Source organism: Carassius gibelio, chromosome B6, assembly GCF_023724105.1.
Source record: "Carassius gibelio isolate Cgi1373 ecotype wild population from Czech Republic chromosome B6, carGib1.2-hapl.c, whole genome shotgun sequence".
NCBI lineage: Eukaryota > Metazoa > Chordata > Actinopteri > Cypriniformes > Cyprinidae > Carassius > Carassius gibelio.
This window is the reverse complement of record NC_068401.1, coordinates 3675771-3691549: the sequence shown is the minus strand read 5'-3', so window position 1 is coordinate 3691549 and position 15779 is coordinate 3675771. Positions and strand designations below refer to the sequence as shown.

The 15779-nt window shown below is 42.9% G+C and overlaps 1 protein-coding gene across 5 annotated transcripts in view; it reads left to right on the top strand.

Moving 5' to 3' along the window:
* Window positions 1-15779, top strand: part of LOC127960028 (matrilin-4) — a 25498-nt gene extending 9719 nt beyond the window's left edge. Inside the window, exons 8-17 of one of the 5 annotated variants that reach the window (XM_052559552.1) lie at window positions 1828-1950; window positions 2393-2515; window positions 8730-8852; window positions 9132-9254; window positions 9613-9735; window positions 10929-11051; window positions 11513-11926; window positions 12622-12774; window positions 13057-13161; window positions 14877-15779. In XM_052559552.1, coding sequence (XP_052415512.1) covers window positions 1828-1950; window positions 2393-2515; window positions 8730-8852; window positions 9132-9254; window positions 9613-9735; window positions 10929-11051; window positions 11513-11926; window positions 12622-12774; window positions 13057-13161; window positions 14877-14935 — 1469 coding nt within the window. In that variant the 3' untranslated portion in view covers window positions 14936-15779. The remainder of the gene's footprint in view (window positions 1-1827; window positions 1951-2392; window positions 2516-8729; window positions 8853-9131; window positions 9255-9612; window positions 9736-10928; window positions 11052-11512; window positions 11927-12621; window positions 12775-13056; window positions 13162-14876) is intronic. The other 4 variants (XM_052559553.1, XM_052559554.1, XM_052559555.1 and 1 more) reach the window with 4 other exon arrangements.

The window sequence follows — 15779 nt, the reverse complement described above, 5'->3', positions numbered from 1 at the left end:
AGCCATGAGTCTTTTTGGGAAAGATGCAACAAAGGTTTTCACACCTGGATTTGGGGATCCTCTGCCATTCCTCCTTGCAGATCCTCTCCAGTTCTGTCAGGTTGGATGGTAAACGTTGATTTACAGCCATTTTCAGTTCTCTCCAGAGATGCTCAATTGGGTTTAAGTCAGGGCTCTGCAGAGTTGTTGTAAAAGCCACTCCTTCATTATTTTAGCTGTGTGCTTAGGGTCATTGTCTTGTTGGAAGGTAAACCTTCGGCCCAGTCTGAGCACTCTGGAAAAGGTTTTTCGTCCAGGATATCTCTGTACTCTTTACATTCATCCTTCCCTCGATTGCAACCAGCCATCCTCTCCCTGCAGCTGAAAAACACCCCCATAGCATGATGCGGTCACCACCATGCTTCACTGCTGGGACTGTATTGGACAGGTGATGAGCAGTGCCTGGTTTTCTCCACACATACCACTTAGAATTAAGGCCAAGAAGTTCTATCTTGGTCTCATCAGACCAGAGAATCCTTCAGGTGTTTTTTTTAGCAAACTCCATGGGGGCTTTCATGTGTCTTGCACTGAGGAGAGGCTTCCGTCGGGCCACTCTGCCATAAAGCCCCGACTGGTGGAGGGCTGAAGTGATGGTGGACTTTCTACAACTTTCTCCCATCTCCGACTGCATCTCTGGAGCTCAACCACAGTGATCTTCTTTACCTCTCTCACCAAGGCTCTTCTCCCCCGATAGCCCAGTTTGGAAGGGTTCTGGTCATCCCAAACATCTACCATTTAAGGATTATGGAGGCCACTGCGCTCTTAGGAACCTTAACTGCAGCAGAATTTTTTTTGTAACCTTGGCCACAATTCTGTCTCTGAGCTCTTCAGGCAGTTTCTTTGACCTCATGATTCTCATTTGCTCTGACATGCACTGTGAGCTTTAAAGTCTTATATAGAAAGGTGTGTGGCTTTCCTAATCGAGTCCAATCAGTATAATCAAACACAGCTGGATTCAAATGAAGGTGTAGAACCATCTGAAATATGATCAGAAGAAATGGACAGCACCTGAGTTAAATATATGAGTGTCACAGCAAAGGTTCTGAATACTTAGGACCATGTGATATTTCAGTTTTTCATTTTTAATAAATCTGCAAAAATGTCAACAATTATGTGTTTTTCTGTCAATATGTGTTGCTGTGTGTACATTAATGAGGAAAAAAATTTTTTTAATTACTTTAGCAAATGGCTGCAATATAACAAAGAGTGAAAGGCGGTCTGAATACTTTCCGTACCCACTGTATAATGCTCAGCAAGCTACAGTTAAAAATTAATAAGAACACTGTCCGCCACTCTTTATCAATGCTAGCAAAAAGTAGCTAACTCAGTTAAAACCATTTGTAAGATACACCTTAAAAATCTGTGATTTAGCATTTTTCCATGCTAATCTGCTATTTGTTAGTACAAGTAGCATGTTTTGTTAATGTAGCTTAGCAAGCTGCAGTAAATTACTGTACATAAGCTACTATTTGTTAGCTATGCTACAAGACAATCTGGCATAAAATGTGAATTAGCAGTTTTTAATAAAAACTAGCTTGTTGCTTTAAAAAAAAAACACTGTTTTGAAGGTAGCTAAGCTGTCATGCTACTGAAAATGTATTTAACTTAATAGTGTTGCTGACTTAAGCTAGTTATTCCCTAGCACTGCTAAACAGACTTATGCATATAGTTTTAACAGCATAAATGTTCTGAAACAAGATAAACACAGCTTTAAGTTTACTTTGATGGGGTTACCTGCTCTTCCTGCTTTGCCAAAGCTTTTCTCTCACTGTTCTCTGCCTGTTCCAGTGATCGACTACTGCTCATTTGGGAATGATAGCTGCGAGCACGAGTGTGTGAGTGTGCTCAATGGCTTTAACTGCCGATGTAAAGATGGATACTCACTCAATGCTGACATGAAGACCTGTACAAGTTCGTGAAGACCATCATCAGTTTGTACATTCACAGAATCAAAAGGAATTCCCTTAAAATCGAGGTTTCTCAATTGTTTACCATCAGTATTGGGTCAATCCATGCTAAATTGTAAAGATGCTAGTTTGAATATCAACCAATGTGGATCCTATCAGGTTTAATGGTATAATATTCTTCCTCTCATTGCTCTCTGTTCTCTTTCAAAGCACTGAAAGCTCTGTAAGGGATTTCAGATGTTTATTCACAGTTGGGAATTAAGCCACAAAGCATAATAAAAAAAATTCTAAAAGCACAACACATAAATGTTTAAATGTGATGGCATGGATTAAGCATGGAGAACAATTGAGAAACAATTAGGAGGAGACTTGATTTAAAGTATCTAAACGCTGTAGAATAAAAAAATAATTGTCATATTTGAATTATCCATCTAATCCATATTTAGTGATTGACTACTGCTCATTTGGGAATGATGGCTGTGAGCACGAGTGTGTGAGTGTCCTGAAAGGCTTTCACTGCGCTTGTAATGATGGATACACACTCAACGATGACAATAAGACCTGTACAAGTTAGTGAAGGGAGAATATCCTTTTGCTTACAATCACTTTGCACATTCCTAAAAATCAATTTCACTGCTATTTTCTCAATTGTTTACCATCAGTATTTAGGGCCATCGATTGATAAGCTGGTGAGATTTTTCTAAGTGTTTCCGGTTTTAATACATTGTGTGTTCAAGGCAATTTGCAAAGACACCAACATAGTCACACAATTGTCATTTTGAGTTCCCTTTCAATACTTCACTCGTACTGCGTCGAAGACGCATATGGGAAAAACCCCCTTTTTCTCCTGAACTGAAGCCTTATTCAATCACGCAGTGAAACTGCACAGCCATTGGATCGTGCAGTGCTATTAAAACAAACCAATGGCTTGGCAGCGGTGCTGCACGAACCTATGGCAGCGAAGCCCGCCAAAGCCCGCCAATATGGGCGGGGAATCTGGCTATATATTGGCCGCTTCGCCACAGGAATTCAGATTATTTCTCCTTCAGCGACGACGTCACATCGCTTCGCTGATCTCCGCTGAACTGCTCGCCGTTGACACGCCTCGCACTGGAACGCGACTGCCGGTCCCCACCGCAGATTCATCGCTTCCCTGCGGCCATCCGGTGAGATATATTGAAAGAGCAAATTTCTCTAAAAGAGCCTTTTTCTACGGCGTTGTTGCAAATGCCGTCTCGTCATTGCAGCTCGTGCAGAGCCCCTCTGCACGCTGATGACGGGCACAGCGAGTGTGTCGCGTGCTTGGGGAAACCCCACGCTGACACAGCACTCGCGGGGAATTCATGTTCTCATTGCGAGAACATGAATATCGCCTCTCTGCGCTCGCGAATCGCTTTCTTTTCAGAGAGCGATCTCGCTCCTCGCGCCCTCCCTTTTTCTTCATCCCGCGAGCCGGCGAGGAAGAAAAGGCGGGGCAGAGGATTAAAGCAGCAGGATGAAAGCGAGCTCACGCCGGCTCAGCCCCCGCGTGCCTCGTTTTCTCCGCCCAGAGGGGATTCCCCAGTCCTCTTTGTACAGCCAGACCAGTGTCCCTCTGCTGCCGCGAGTGATCTGGTTTTGTTTGGAGGGACTGAGGAGGAACTGCTAGAGGACAGCATGTCTCTAGCCGCTTCAGATGCTGAGGAGCTGTCGGGCTCGCCGGACCCCGCCCCCTCGATGTCATCTGAGCCAAACCGCTCGAAACTCGGGATGGACGCCGAGCTTATCCGCGTTCTCTCCAGGGCAGTGGACGAGCTGGGTCTGGATTGGTCTCCTCCAGAGGAACCAGCCCGTAGCCGTCTGGATGAATGGTTTCTGCCGGGGCGCCAGCAAGCCCCTCGTCAGCGAACTGCTCCGTTCTTCCCGGAGGTCCACGACGAGCTCACTAAATCGTGGCGCGCCCCCTACTCAGCGCGCCTGCGTACTTCATCTTCATCCGCCCTCACCTCAATTGACGGCGCTGATGAAAGAGGATACGAACGGCTGCCGCCGCTGGACGAGTCTGTGGCCGTGCATCTCTGCCCGCCAGCAGCTATTGGATGGAAAGCCAAGGCCAACCATCCGTCCAAACCCTGCCGTACGACGTCGGCGCTCGCCGGGCGTGCCTACTCATCGGCAGGGCAAGCAGCCGCGGCGCTCCACTCTATGGCGGTGCTTCAAGTCTTCCAGGCCAAACTTCTCGCCGCCACCGACGAGTCTGGCCCAGATGTCGCCACGCTCAGGGAGCTGAGAAGTGCAACAGACTTGGCGCTGCGTGCTACCAAGAGCACCGCCCAGGCCATTGGGCGCTCGATGGCTAACCTGGTCGTCTTGGAGCGCCACTTATGGCTCAACCTTACGGAGATCAAGGATGCTGACAGAGCCCAGTTCCTAGACGCACCGATCTCCCCCAGCGGCCTCTTTGGCCCGGCGATAGAGGGATTCGCCGAGCGTTTCACAGAGGCGCAGAAGTCGTCCCAGGCAATGCGACACTTCCTGCCGAAGCGCGCTTCATCTGCTACCAGTCGCCCCAAACAGGTGCCGATTCGTCAGCCTCCTAAGCAAGCGCCAGCTGCTACCACCGCAGCCCAGCCGGTGAAACCCGAGCCTCGACACCGTTCTCGCTCGGCCACCAGACGGTACCAGTATCCCAAGCGCATGGGACCCCGGCCCAAGATAGTGCTGGACCCTGCGCCGCCGCCGTCATCCTGATCAACAGGAAAGAAAGAGGAGGGGGCTAAGTCTCGCCACAGCCGGACCACCCCCCAAACTGCCCCGTGTGTTCTGCCGTCCATCTACAGATGTCGACGAAGTTGTTCCTGCTGCAAACAATGGGCCCTTGTTAGCGCCCAGACAGCAAAGCGCTGTTATAGTGCAAAAAATAAAAAACACACTCCTTCACAAAAAGAGCAGTTTTCCTCACACAACACTAACGAGTGCTATGTCCCCCCACGGCGGTCAATCACTCGAGTTAATACAACCTCTGTCCATCCGGGCCTCACAATGGCAAGCCATTCCCGGGGTATCAGATTGGGTCATGGGAGTAATAAAACACGGCTATTCCCTTCAGTTCGCACGACGGCCACCACGCTTTCACGGGGTGGTCACCACTTCAGTGCACAACGAGAACGCTCACGTTCTTCGTGCCGAAGTGAAAAATCTGCTGGTGAAGGGAGCTATAGAAATCGTTCCCCCAGCACACCGCGACTCAGGATTTTACAGCCGTTACTTCCTGGTTCCCAAGAAGGATGGTGGGCTGCGCCCCATCCTCGATTTAAGACATCTGAACCGTGCCCTCATGAGACGGCGCTTCAGAATGATCACATTGAAACAAATCCTCTCGCAAATACGCTCAGGGGATTGGTTCTTTTCGCTGGATCTGAAAGACGCTTACTTTCACATCCAGATAGCCCCCCGTCACAGGCCGTTTTTAAGATTTGCCTTCGAGGGCGTGGCTTACCAATACAAGGTCCTCCCCTTTGGGCTGTCTCTGGCGCCTCGCACGTTCACAAAGTGCATGGATGCGGCTCTCTCCCCTCTCAGGCAGAAGGGCATCCGCATTCTCAATTACCTCGACGACTGGCTAGTTCTAGCTCAGTCAGAGGGGGAGGCATTGGGTTACAGAACTGTGCTCCTCAGCCATCTGGAATGCCTGGGGCTCAGGGTGAACTTTGTCAAGAGCTCACTGTCCCCCAGCCGGCGGATATCGTTTCTGGGAACAGTGTTAGACTCAGTGACGATGAGGGCAACAATGGTGAAGGAGCGCGCTGCGGCTCTACAGCGACTTGCGGCCTCTTTCAAAATAGGTGCTTCTCGACCCCTAAAGACATTCCAGAAGCTGCTGGGTCTTATGGCGGCGGCATCGCCGGTGCTGGAGCTCGGGCTGCTTCGTATGCGCCCCCTCCAATATTGGCTGAAACCACGTGTTCCACCTCATGCATGGCGTCACGGACGCTTGAATATCAAGGTGAGTCAGGACTGTATTTCGGCCCTGACCCCTTGGAGGGACATGCAATGGATGGAACGGGGTGCTCCACTTGGTATGGTTTGCAGAAGGAAAGTGATCTCCACAGACGCGTCCAACAAGGGTTGGGGCGCGCTGTGCGAAGGGAAACCCGCTTTCGGCCAATGGTCGAAAGAGGAGAGCAGGCTCCACATCAACTGCCTCGAGATGATTGCAGTTCAACGAGCCTGCCAGAGCTTCCTGTCAGACCTAAAGAGCCACCACGTGCTGGTCAGATCGGACAGCATGACGGTGGTCTCTTATATAAATCACCAAGGTGGGCTGTCGTCGACGCGTCTCTTCAGACTGACGTCGCGACTGCTGGAATGGACCCAAAACAATTTGGGGTCCCTGAGAGCAGTGCATCTTCCGGGCAAGCTGAACAAGGGCGCGGATATGCTGTCAAGAAGCGGAGTCTCCTCAGAAGAGTGGAGACTCCACCCGCAGACGGTTCAGAAGATATGGGAGGTCTTTGGCAGAGCGGAAATAGACCTCTTTGCCTCAAAAGACAACTCTCATTGCCCAATATATTTTTCCAAGATCAAGGACGCGTTGTCCCAGGACTGGCCCAACCGTCTTCTTTATGCTTTTCCTCCGGTCCCTCTGATTCCCCAAGTAATCAGGCGGGTCAGGGACCAGAGATGCAGGGTTCTGCTTGTAGCCCCATTCTGGGAAAATCAGCACTGGATAGCCGACCTGTCGCAGATGCTGACTGCAGCCCCATGGCCCGTTCCCCTGAGACGGGACCTCCTTTCTCAGGCGGACGGGACGATTTGGCATCCACACCCAGAGAAGTGGTCTCTGCACATTTGGTCGCTCGACGGGAGCCCGCGGGACTCCCTGAGCGTGTGCTAGACACAATTTCACAGGCTAGAGCTCCGTCTACACGACGCCTCTATGCCTCCAAATGGTCTGTGTTCTCCACATGGTGTTCAGACCATGGTGAGAGCCCGACCTCTTGTGACGTATCAGTGATACTGTCATTTTTGCAAGAGCTCTTGGAGAAGGGACGATCCCCCTCCACGCTCAAGGTCTATGTAGCAACTATAGCGGCATCACACGCCCTTATAGCAGGCCAGTCGGTGGGCAGAAACGACTTAGTCGTCCGATTTATGAGAGGTGCCAGACGGCTTCATCCGCCTTGCCCTCCCACCGTCCCTTCTTGGGACCTGCCCACGGTGCTGAGAGCCCTGAAGGGGGCCCCCTTTGAACCGCTACAGTCCATAGGCCTTAAAGCCCTGTCGCTAAAGACCGCTCTGCTATTGGCACTAGCGTCTGTTAAGCGTGTGGGTGATTTGCAAGCACTTTCGATGAGCCCTAATTGCCTAGAATTCGGGCCTAACGACTCGAGGGTCGTCCTGAAACCGAGGCATGGCTATGTGCCAAAGGTGCTCTCCACACCTTTTAGAGCACAAGTGGTCACCCTCTCTGCGTTACAAAACACAGAGGAGGATCCAGGGCTGAATCTACTTTGCCCAGTGAGGGCTCTAAAAGTCTACATAGAGCGTTCTGCACCAATAAGACGATCAGAACAGCTCTTCATATGCTTTGGAAACCGCACCAGAGGGTTACCGGTCTCTAAGCAAAGACTTTCAAGGTGGATTGTGGATGCAATCCAGCTAGCCTACTCTTCTTTGGGCCTGCAAAGCCCAATTGGAGTAAGAGCCCATTCGACGAGAGCAGTGTCTTCGTCTTGGGCATGGTCTAATGGTGTGACTATCGCAGAAATTTGTGAGGCGGCTGGCTGGAGCTCGCCGTCCACATTTGCTAGATTTTACAATCTAGACGTCCCAGCGCTTCATGCTAGGGTACTTTCTGTGTGAAGGTCACCTTCTTGTTCCTCATTTGCATGCTCTTGGCCATTCTTGCCCAAGGCTCAAACTCTACTCGTATGCACTCGGTCCCTTGGCTACTGAGGCGATACGAACACGGGATGATCAGGCTAGGCCAGACGTAACCTCATTGAGCTTATTCTGCCCCTAGTTGCTATTATCATATCTTGGTTTAACAAATCAAGTTTGATTGCGTTGGTCGTCCTCCCTTCTTAGCATGGCGTGATTGAACTGGGTTCCCATATGCGTCTTCGACGCAGTACGAGTGAAGTATTGAAAGGGAACGTACTCGGTTACTAACGTAACCTCGGTTCCCTGAAATACGGGAACGAGTACTGCGTTCCTTGCCATGCTAAAAAGGCTGCACAACTCAGTCGTCGCTTCAGTCGAAGTAACCTGAATTCCTGTGGCGAAGCGGCCAATATATAGCCAGATTCCCCGCCCATATTGGCGGGCTTTGGCGGGCTTCGCTGCCATAGGTTCGTGCAGCACCGCTGCCAAGCCATTGGTTTGTTTTAATAGCACTGCACGATCCAATGGCTGTGCAGTTTCACTGCGTGATTGAATAAGGCTTCAGTTCAGGAGAAAAAGGGGGTTTTTCCCATATGCGTCTTCGACGCAGTACTCGTTCCCGTATTTCAGGGAACCGAGGTTACGTTAGTAACCGAGTACGTTTTGTTGTATTGAGAAGACATGTCAGCCGCAATGGAGTAACTGCATCAATGTCCAACTTTTCAAAACTACAATACGACTATACTCAACAAGCCCTACTGTCATATTAATGGTAGATGATTGAGAAAAATTGGGAAGAATGTGGAAGAAGCAAAGAAACTTTACTTTAAAACACCCACATTTTAGGAAGGAATTAAATGCTATATTTGGTACAACATGTCATATCCTTGAATTCTAATACATCTAATCCATATTTAGTGATTGATTACTGCGCATTTGGGAACGATAGCTGCGAGCACCAGTGTGTGAGTGTCCTGAAAGGCTTTCACTGCATTTGTAATGATGGATACTCACTCAACGATGACAAGAAGACCTGTACAAGTTAGTGAAGGCCACATGTTAAACCCTACACACACACCATCCATAACCCCAATTTGATACTAAAGTACAAAAGCAAAGAATACTACAATATCCTTTACGAAACCATGCTTAACTAAAACAAATCCATCAAATCTCAGTAGAAAAATAAACATAATAGCATTTTTACAAGTTTCCTTTCTATGCTTCTTCCTCTTACAAAACATTTTTCTCTTTGCCAACTACTTTGGCTGCTTGTCTTACTTAATTTTGCGCTTCTCTGCTTCTTTCTGCCTGTTCCAGTGATCGACTACTGTTCATTTGGGAACGATAGCTGCGAGCACGAGTGTGTGAGTGTCCTGAAAGGCTTTCACTGCCGTTGTAAAGATGGATACACTATCAATGATGACAAGAAGACCTGCACAAGTTAGTGAGAGTAACTGATCGACACAGATACTGTTCCAGATCCATGCACACAATGCTAATCATTCTGGCTCACTCTGTTTGACTTGGCATCAGGCTCTTTAAATTATTCAGCTCTCATTATGTTGTTTTTTTATTGTTGTAATTTTCTTAAAATGGACAGTTACCTTATGCTATTTTATAACCTACGTCTTAAGAGAACCTACATTTTGTCTTGTGTTTGGGTCAAAATGAATGTGTTCATGGACCATTTTGTTGAAATTTGACCTCTTCAGAATAGTTAACGTCATATTGAAGACGTTATAGGGATGTTTTGCACCGTTTATTCACTAAAACACTTGACTTTTTTTTTGTCTCTTAGTGATCGATTACTGTTCATTTGGGAATCACAGTTGTGATCATCACTGTGTTAGTGTGCTCAATGGCTTCTACTGTCGCTGCAACGAGGGATACACTCTTCAGGAGAATGGAAAGACCTGCCAGTGTATGTATCAAGCTCCAGACAGGTGCTGCATTAAAGAGGATGAAAGTGTCTCTTATCCTAGCTGAAGATGCAAATATAAATATTAGTAGGTTTATACAAACAATTGCAAAAAATTCTAGTTTAACAAGCAGTGGTAGAATTAGCTAAGTGCATATTGATGCCTGTATTTTATTGCATGCCTTTTATGTATCATTCAGGCTTTCACAACATTTGAGATATGGTATGATTTTTGATCTTCCAAGTTGATTAATCTAGCTTATAAATTTATTCAGTTCGCTAACTGTGCTCAAATTACTTAACACTGTATGGTACCTTGGGTAAAACTCTTTGGTTCAATGGTTCAAAATCAGCTGGCAATGAAGCACCCCGCCTTTAAGCCTGATGGCCTTCCCAGACCTTGGCCTTGAAGAGCTGGAAAAGCCAAAATATCAAGTGTGTTGTATATCATTTGTTATGTTTACCTAAAGGCTCTGGACATTTGCTTTAAAGAACCCAGTCATTTCTTCACCAGATTTCCGCTTTCTGATACCAATATAATGAAAAGCCGACATAACTTTCATTCAATTTTTTTGTTTTTATTTTTTATACAAATATTATTATTATTATTATTATTTTTTTTTTTTTTTATTATTTAATATTTACAAACAGATTTTAGGGTTGGTAATATTTTTTTTTATGTTTCTGAAAAAAAAAAATCTTACCAAGGCTGCATTTATTTGATCCAAAATACAAAAACAGTAATATTGTGAAATATTTTTTACACACACACACACACACACAAAAAAAAAAAAAAAAAAAAAAAATATATATATATATATATATATATATATATATATATATATATATATATATATATATATATATTCTATTTGAATATATTTGAAAATCAAATGTATTCCTGATGCAAAGCTGAAATTTCAGCATTACTCTAGTCTTCAGTGTCACGTGATTCTTCATTAATCATTCTAATAAGCATAATATAATATTATTATGAAGTTATAAATATTTTATATTTACTTTATATTTATATTTTCTTTACGGCCCTGTTGATCAATTTAAAGCATCCTTGCTGAAAAAAATTATTCATTTTCATTACGTAAATGGCGTTTCATTTCTTACTTACCTCAGGTTCCTTTTCAGGTTTGTTTTCATTGTGGTTTATGACATGCTCTTCATGTTTTTGTCTTCCTCAGCGGATAACTTGTGCAACACAGTGGAACATGGTTGTGAATACCAGTGTGTGAGCACTCCAGGATCATACCACTGCATATGTCCTGAGGGCCATGTGCTACAGGACGACGGCAAGAGCTGCGGAAGTATGCATGCTTTTATTCAGACAGCCCTCAATTCCACTGAAATTATCCAAAACTTTGTTTTAAAACGGGAAATACCTAAAGCTGCAAATTATAGATTGGTGTCTTTATAAACTGCATGTATTCTGTTGCTAGAGGTGAAGTGTAGAATTTTTCAGTGTTAAAATACTTTATGTCTCAGTTTAACATTCAGAGACCTCTACATGCTAGCTGTATTATTGCTCATGTAACTTTTTTCTCTAAACCCCTGAGGCTAAATATAAAAGAAGGATTTTTTTTTTTTTTTTTTTTTTTTGCAGATGAAAGCAAATATGAATATGGAACTTATTTTTATAACTGTTTTGTGGCCCAAATTAGACAATTCATCTTTGAAAAAAATAAATGAATAAATGTGTTCCTACTTCTCTGGTAATGGAAAAATGTTTTTAAATAAATGTTTGTTCATTTCTCCTGTCCCCTCTAAGCCTGTCGATCCTCCAACATTGACCTGGTCCTCCTCATCGATGGTTCCAAGAGCGTGCGGCCGCAGAATTTCGAGCTTGTCAAGCAGTTTGTTAACCAGGTGGTGGATCAGCTGGACGTCTCCCCTAAAGGAACACGCGTGGGTCTCGTCCAGTACTCAAGCAGAGTGCGGACAGAGTTTCCGCTCAGCATGTATCAGACAAAGGAAGAGATCAAAAAGGCTGTGATGAATGTGGAATACATGGAGAAGGGGACCATGACAGGCTTGGCTCTCAAACACATGGTGGAGAACAGCTTCTCCGAGGCTGATGGAGCCCGTCCTGCTGAGAAGAACATCCCACGGGTTGGCCTGGTCTTCACTGATGGGCGATCACAGGATGATATTCAGGAGTGGGCCAAGAAGGCCAAGGAAGCCGGTATTTTTATTTAAGGGCTGAAAATCAAAGTGGCACTTAAATTGTAGTTTAAATTGCTTTCAAATAAATACTTTTCTTTAATTTAGCAAAATTAAAAAATAATAATAATAATAATAATAATTATTATTATTATATATTAACCTAGTCTATCTTTTGAACATTTAGTGTATTTTGTTTGAATCTTTTAAATTGTAATATTATTATTATTGCTAGAAAAGATTAAAATACATTTTATCAAATTTGTATATAATCTAATATGTGCCAAACTGTCCAAAAGTGCAAACCTGAATGAATATATAAAAAATGAAAAGATAAAATAAATAAATCAAATAAATATTTATTTTTAAAAAATCTGCATTTTCAATGTAGTAAATAAATGTTTTGAATTTTTGGATAGTGTGCAGGATTAGTTTTTTGCTTTTTAGTTTTTGACCTTGTTGGTCTTTGTCTCCAATGTATTGTCGTCAGGTGTGCAGAGTTTAATTGTTAATACATTTTTTAGTAACAAATAATAGTTTATTGCCAGAAAATGTTGAAAAAACTAAAATAAATAGTTTCTTAATATCTAATTTCCCAAATATCCCACATTTTTCATCAATTGTAAACCTCTTATCAAATGAATAGCTAGGCATTTTCTCACTGAGCTTATTACTGAAAAAGAAGAAAAGTGTTGATGTGTTTCTTGTATGCTGCAGGTATCACCATGTATGCTGTTGGTGTGGGTAAAGCTGTGGAGGATGAGTTGAGAGAGATTGCCTCTGAGCCCATGGAAAAACACTTCTTCTACACCGCCGACTTCACTGCCATCAGCCAGATCGCTGAGAACCTCAAACTCAATGTCTGTGCAGGTGCGTTTGAAAGACTGAGCACACATACCATACCCAAATCATCAGTGTTAGATGGCACATAATAATATGTTGTTCAATAGTGCCATCTAGAGCCTGAGGTAAACACACACACACACACACACACACACACACATGCAATGTTCACACAAGGAGGTCCCAATTAAAGGAGTTTATAGCCTGTATAAATTGCATAAATTCAAAATTGCATAAATTCAAAACATTATTGATAATGAATATACTGAACATTTCTTTCATTGTCACATTTAATGCCTTGTTTTTCAGCTGAGAGTCAAGGAGAGATTGAGGTTAAGGACCCCTGTGCTTGTGAAAGCCTTGTGGAGTTCCAGCAGGTCACGATGTCCACCCTAGACCAGCTCAACCAGAAACATATCCTTTATATATTCATCAGTACAAATCCTTTAAACAGCTTGCTTTTTTTTCAGCTACACCATGCAGCCCTGCAGCATAACTCGTCCAGACTCCAAACTTTCTCTGTTATAACCTAAAGATTTACGCATGATTATTACAACAAGCAAAATGGTTTAACAGAAGCCCCTCTGTACAGAAAGAGCCCACATTGTGTCCGTTGGTCTGATCTGTTCCAGACTGACCTCTCTGGTTTGGCTCCTCACATAAACCTCTGTGACCCACACGCTTCAATGGCTCTTTGTTTCAGATCTCTCACTCAGCATCATTCAGCAGAGCTCAAAAGAGCCCTTGTCCCGCATCTGAGGCCAGAAACAGATGTTCTGAACTGCTAGATGCAGATGCACATCTCCACTGGATCCATTTAACTAGAATTTGATGAAATTACAAAGGAAGGATTTTTCTTCTCTCAACATAGTTTAAGAACAGAACTTGCTGATGGGAGTCATTTACAGTTGAATCTAGTGGTTAGAGCGTATTGCTCAGATACTTTGAGCTTATTTGTTCAAGCAATGTTATTCACAATCCAATTCCAACATCATTTTCTTATCAGAGAGGCCAAAAAGCCTTGTCATTTACTGTTTTTGGAGTGAAAATATGTAAATATGCACTGCAGTGATTATGTATTTTTGTAGGCCATCCCAAAAGTTAACATTACTATAGTCCCAGTATGATTTTTCCATTGGCTTTTGGATTATTGTGGAAAATATGCAACAAAATTATGATTCTTAGACGTTGTTTTTTAAAGATAATCTTCGAACATTAACACATCTTGTATGAATTTAGGAGCCTACATGTAATCGGCAGAAGTGCAAAGCTGAGCGTACGCTATAAACCAACTACGCCACACTAGCATCTGAGCTTCTGACAACTCTTTCAATCTTGATACAAAAAAAAACCATTTTCCCTGAAAGTTTGGTTTAGAATAGTGTGAAAGAGTGTAGTTATAAACAAAACAAGGCTGTGAGAAAATGAGTTTGCCCCCATACGCTGTATGTAACATATGTAGTATATTATATTTCCACACATGTAATAAGTTTTCATTTTCTATTGGAAATTGGAACAATTTCATTTATTACCATATATACTATACTGTATCTAGCCCATACAAATATGTCTTTGTGATACAATTTTGGACATATACATCATCTACATGATAAAACTCATCAATACATGTTTACATTACATAAGTAATAGGCATGTAACTTAACAATAGATTACAAAACATTCAAACTGACATATATTTTGTATACAGTCCATATTGTTATATTAAAGTTATATATATATATATATATATATATATATATATATATATATATATATATGGTTGCTACATAAAATCATATATACAGTAGATATTGCTGATTTTATATTTGTGAACTTGGACCACAAAACCAGTCATAAGTAGCATGGGTGTATTTGTAGCATTAGCCAAAAATCATCAGGATTTTATTTTACACTTGTTTGGAACCATCTCCTTCAAAACCACAAGGGCTATTACTGATTTTTTTTTCTTGTCATAGAAAAGCATTAAAATGTCTTGTGCTTGTGTTAAATACTGACCTTATTTTAGGCCTTTAACCAAAACCCACTTTAAAAAAAAACAAACAAAAAAACCTAAGTATTGCTGATTGATCTCTTTTTTTTTATAGTATATTTCCTTAACTGTGTTTCACTGTCAGCTATGACCAAGCGATTGGAAGTTCTAGAGAGCCAGTTGCTCACCAGAAAATGAGAGAGCACTTCACACAACAGTGCAGATGAGGACGGGGACCACTGGGTGTGAAGGGCCCCACAGTCACAAGATCTACAGGTGTAGACGCCTGAGGCATGAGGTCCACTATTTACGGTGTCATTTTTGAACGTGGCTGATATTGTTTCCTATTTAAACATGATCTGTATTGTATGATTTAAAGATAGGTATGTATTTATGGCAAATGTGGTATTAGCATTTATACACTAAAAAGGGAAATGAAGTGTTTGGTACCACTCTGAAATATTGTCTTCTTTATTATTATTTGCATCATATTTGGCACCAAATTTATGCACAGTGTGTGACCATGGATCTGTAAAACCTTTATGCACAAATGTATTACAAAAACAAACAAAAAAAGTTACAAATTGTTCTGTTGTACAGTTTTAGAATACAGTTTAGTTTACAGAGAAAATATTGATTCCAAAAGAAACAAACACTGCACTCTGTCATATTACCAAAGCTGTTGCCCGTCAATGTTGTGCATGAATATTTGAAATAGTCAGAGGAGCATGTCTGATATTTGTTAAATGTTTAACTGGACTGCAAAAAGATTTTGGACTCAAGAATGACCTAAACGGTTTGTTAACATAAAATGAGATTTGAAAAATTGTGTAAACAGGGTAATGTGTAAAAGAGCCCCTTAAGATTGCAGTTTTCTATGTTTTTATTGAATACAGAATCCAGTTATGATACCTCAGAGTACTCTGGCCTCAGGTTCTTAAGTTTTCTAGATGTTTGGAAAAAAAAAGCCCCCATTATAAGGCTCTTATATGTGAATTCTTGTACTTTTTGGCTATTTCCTAATAACACTCTTTTTTTTAAA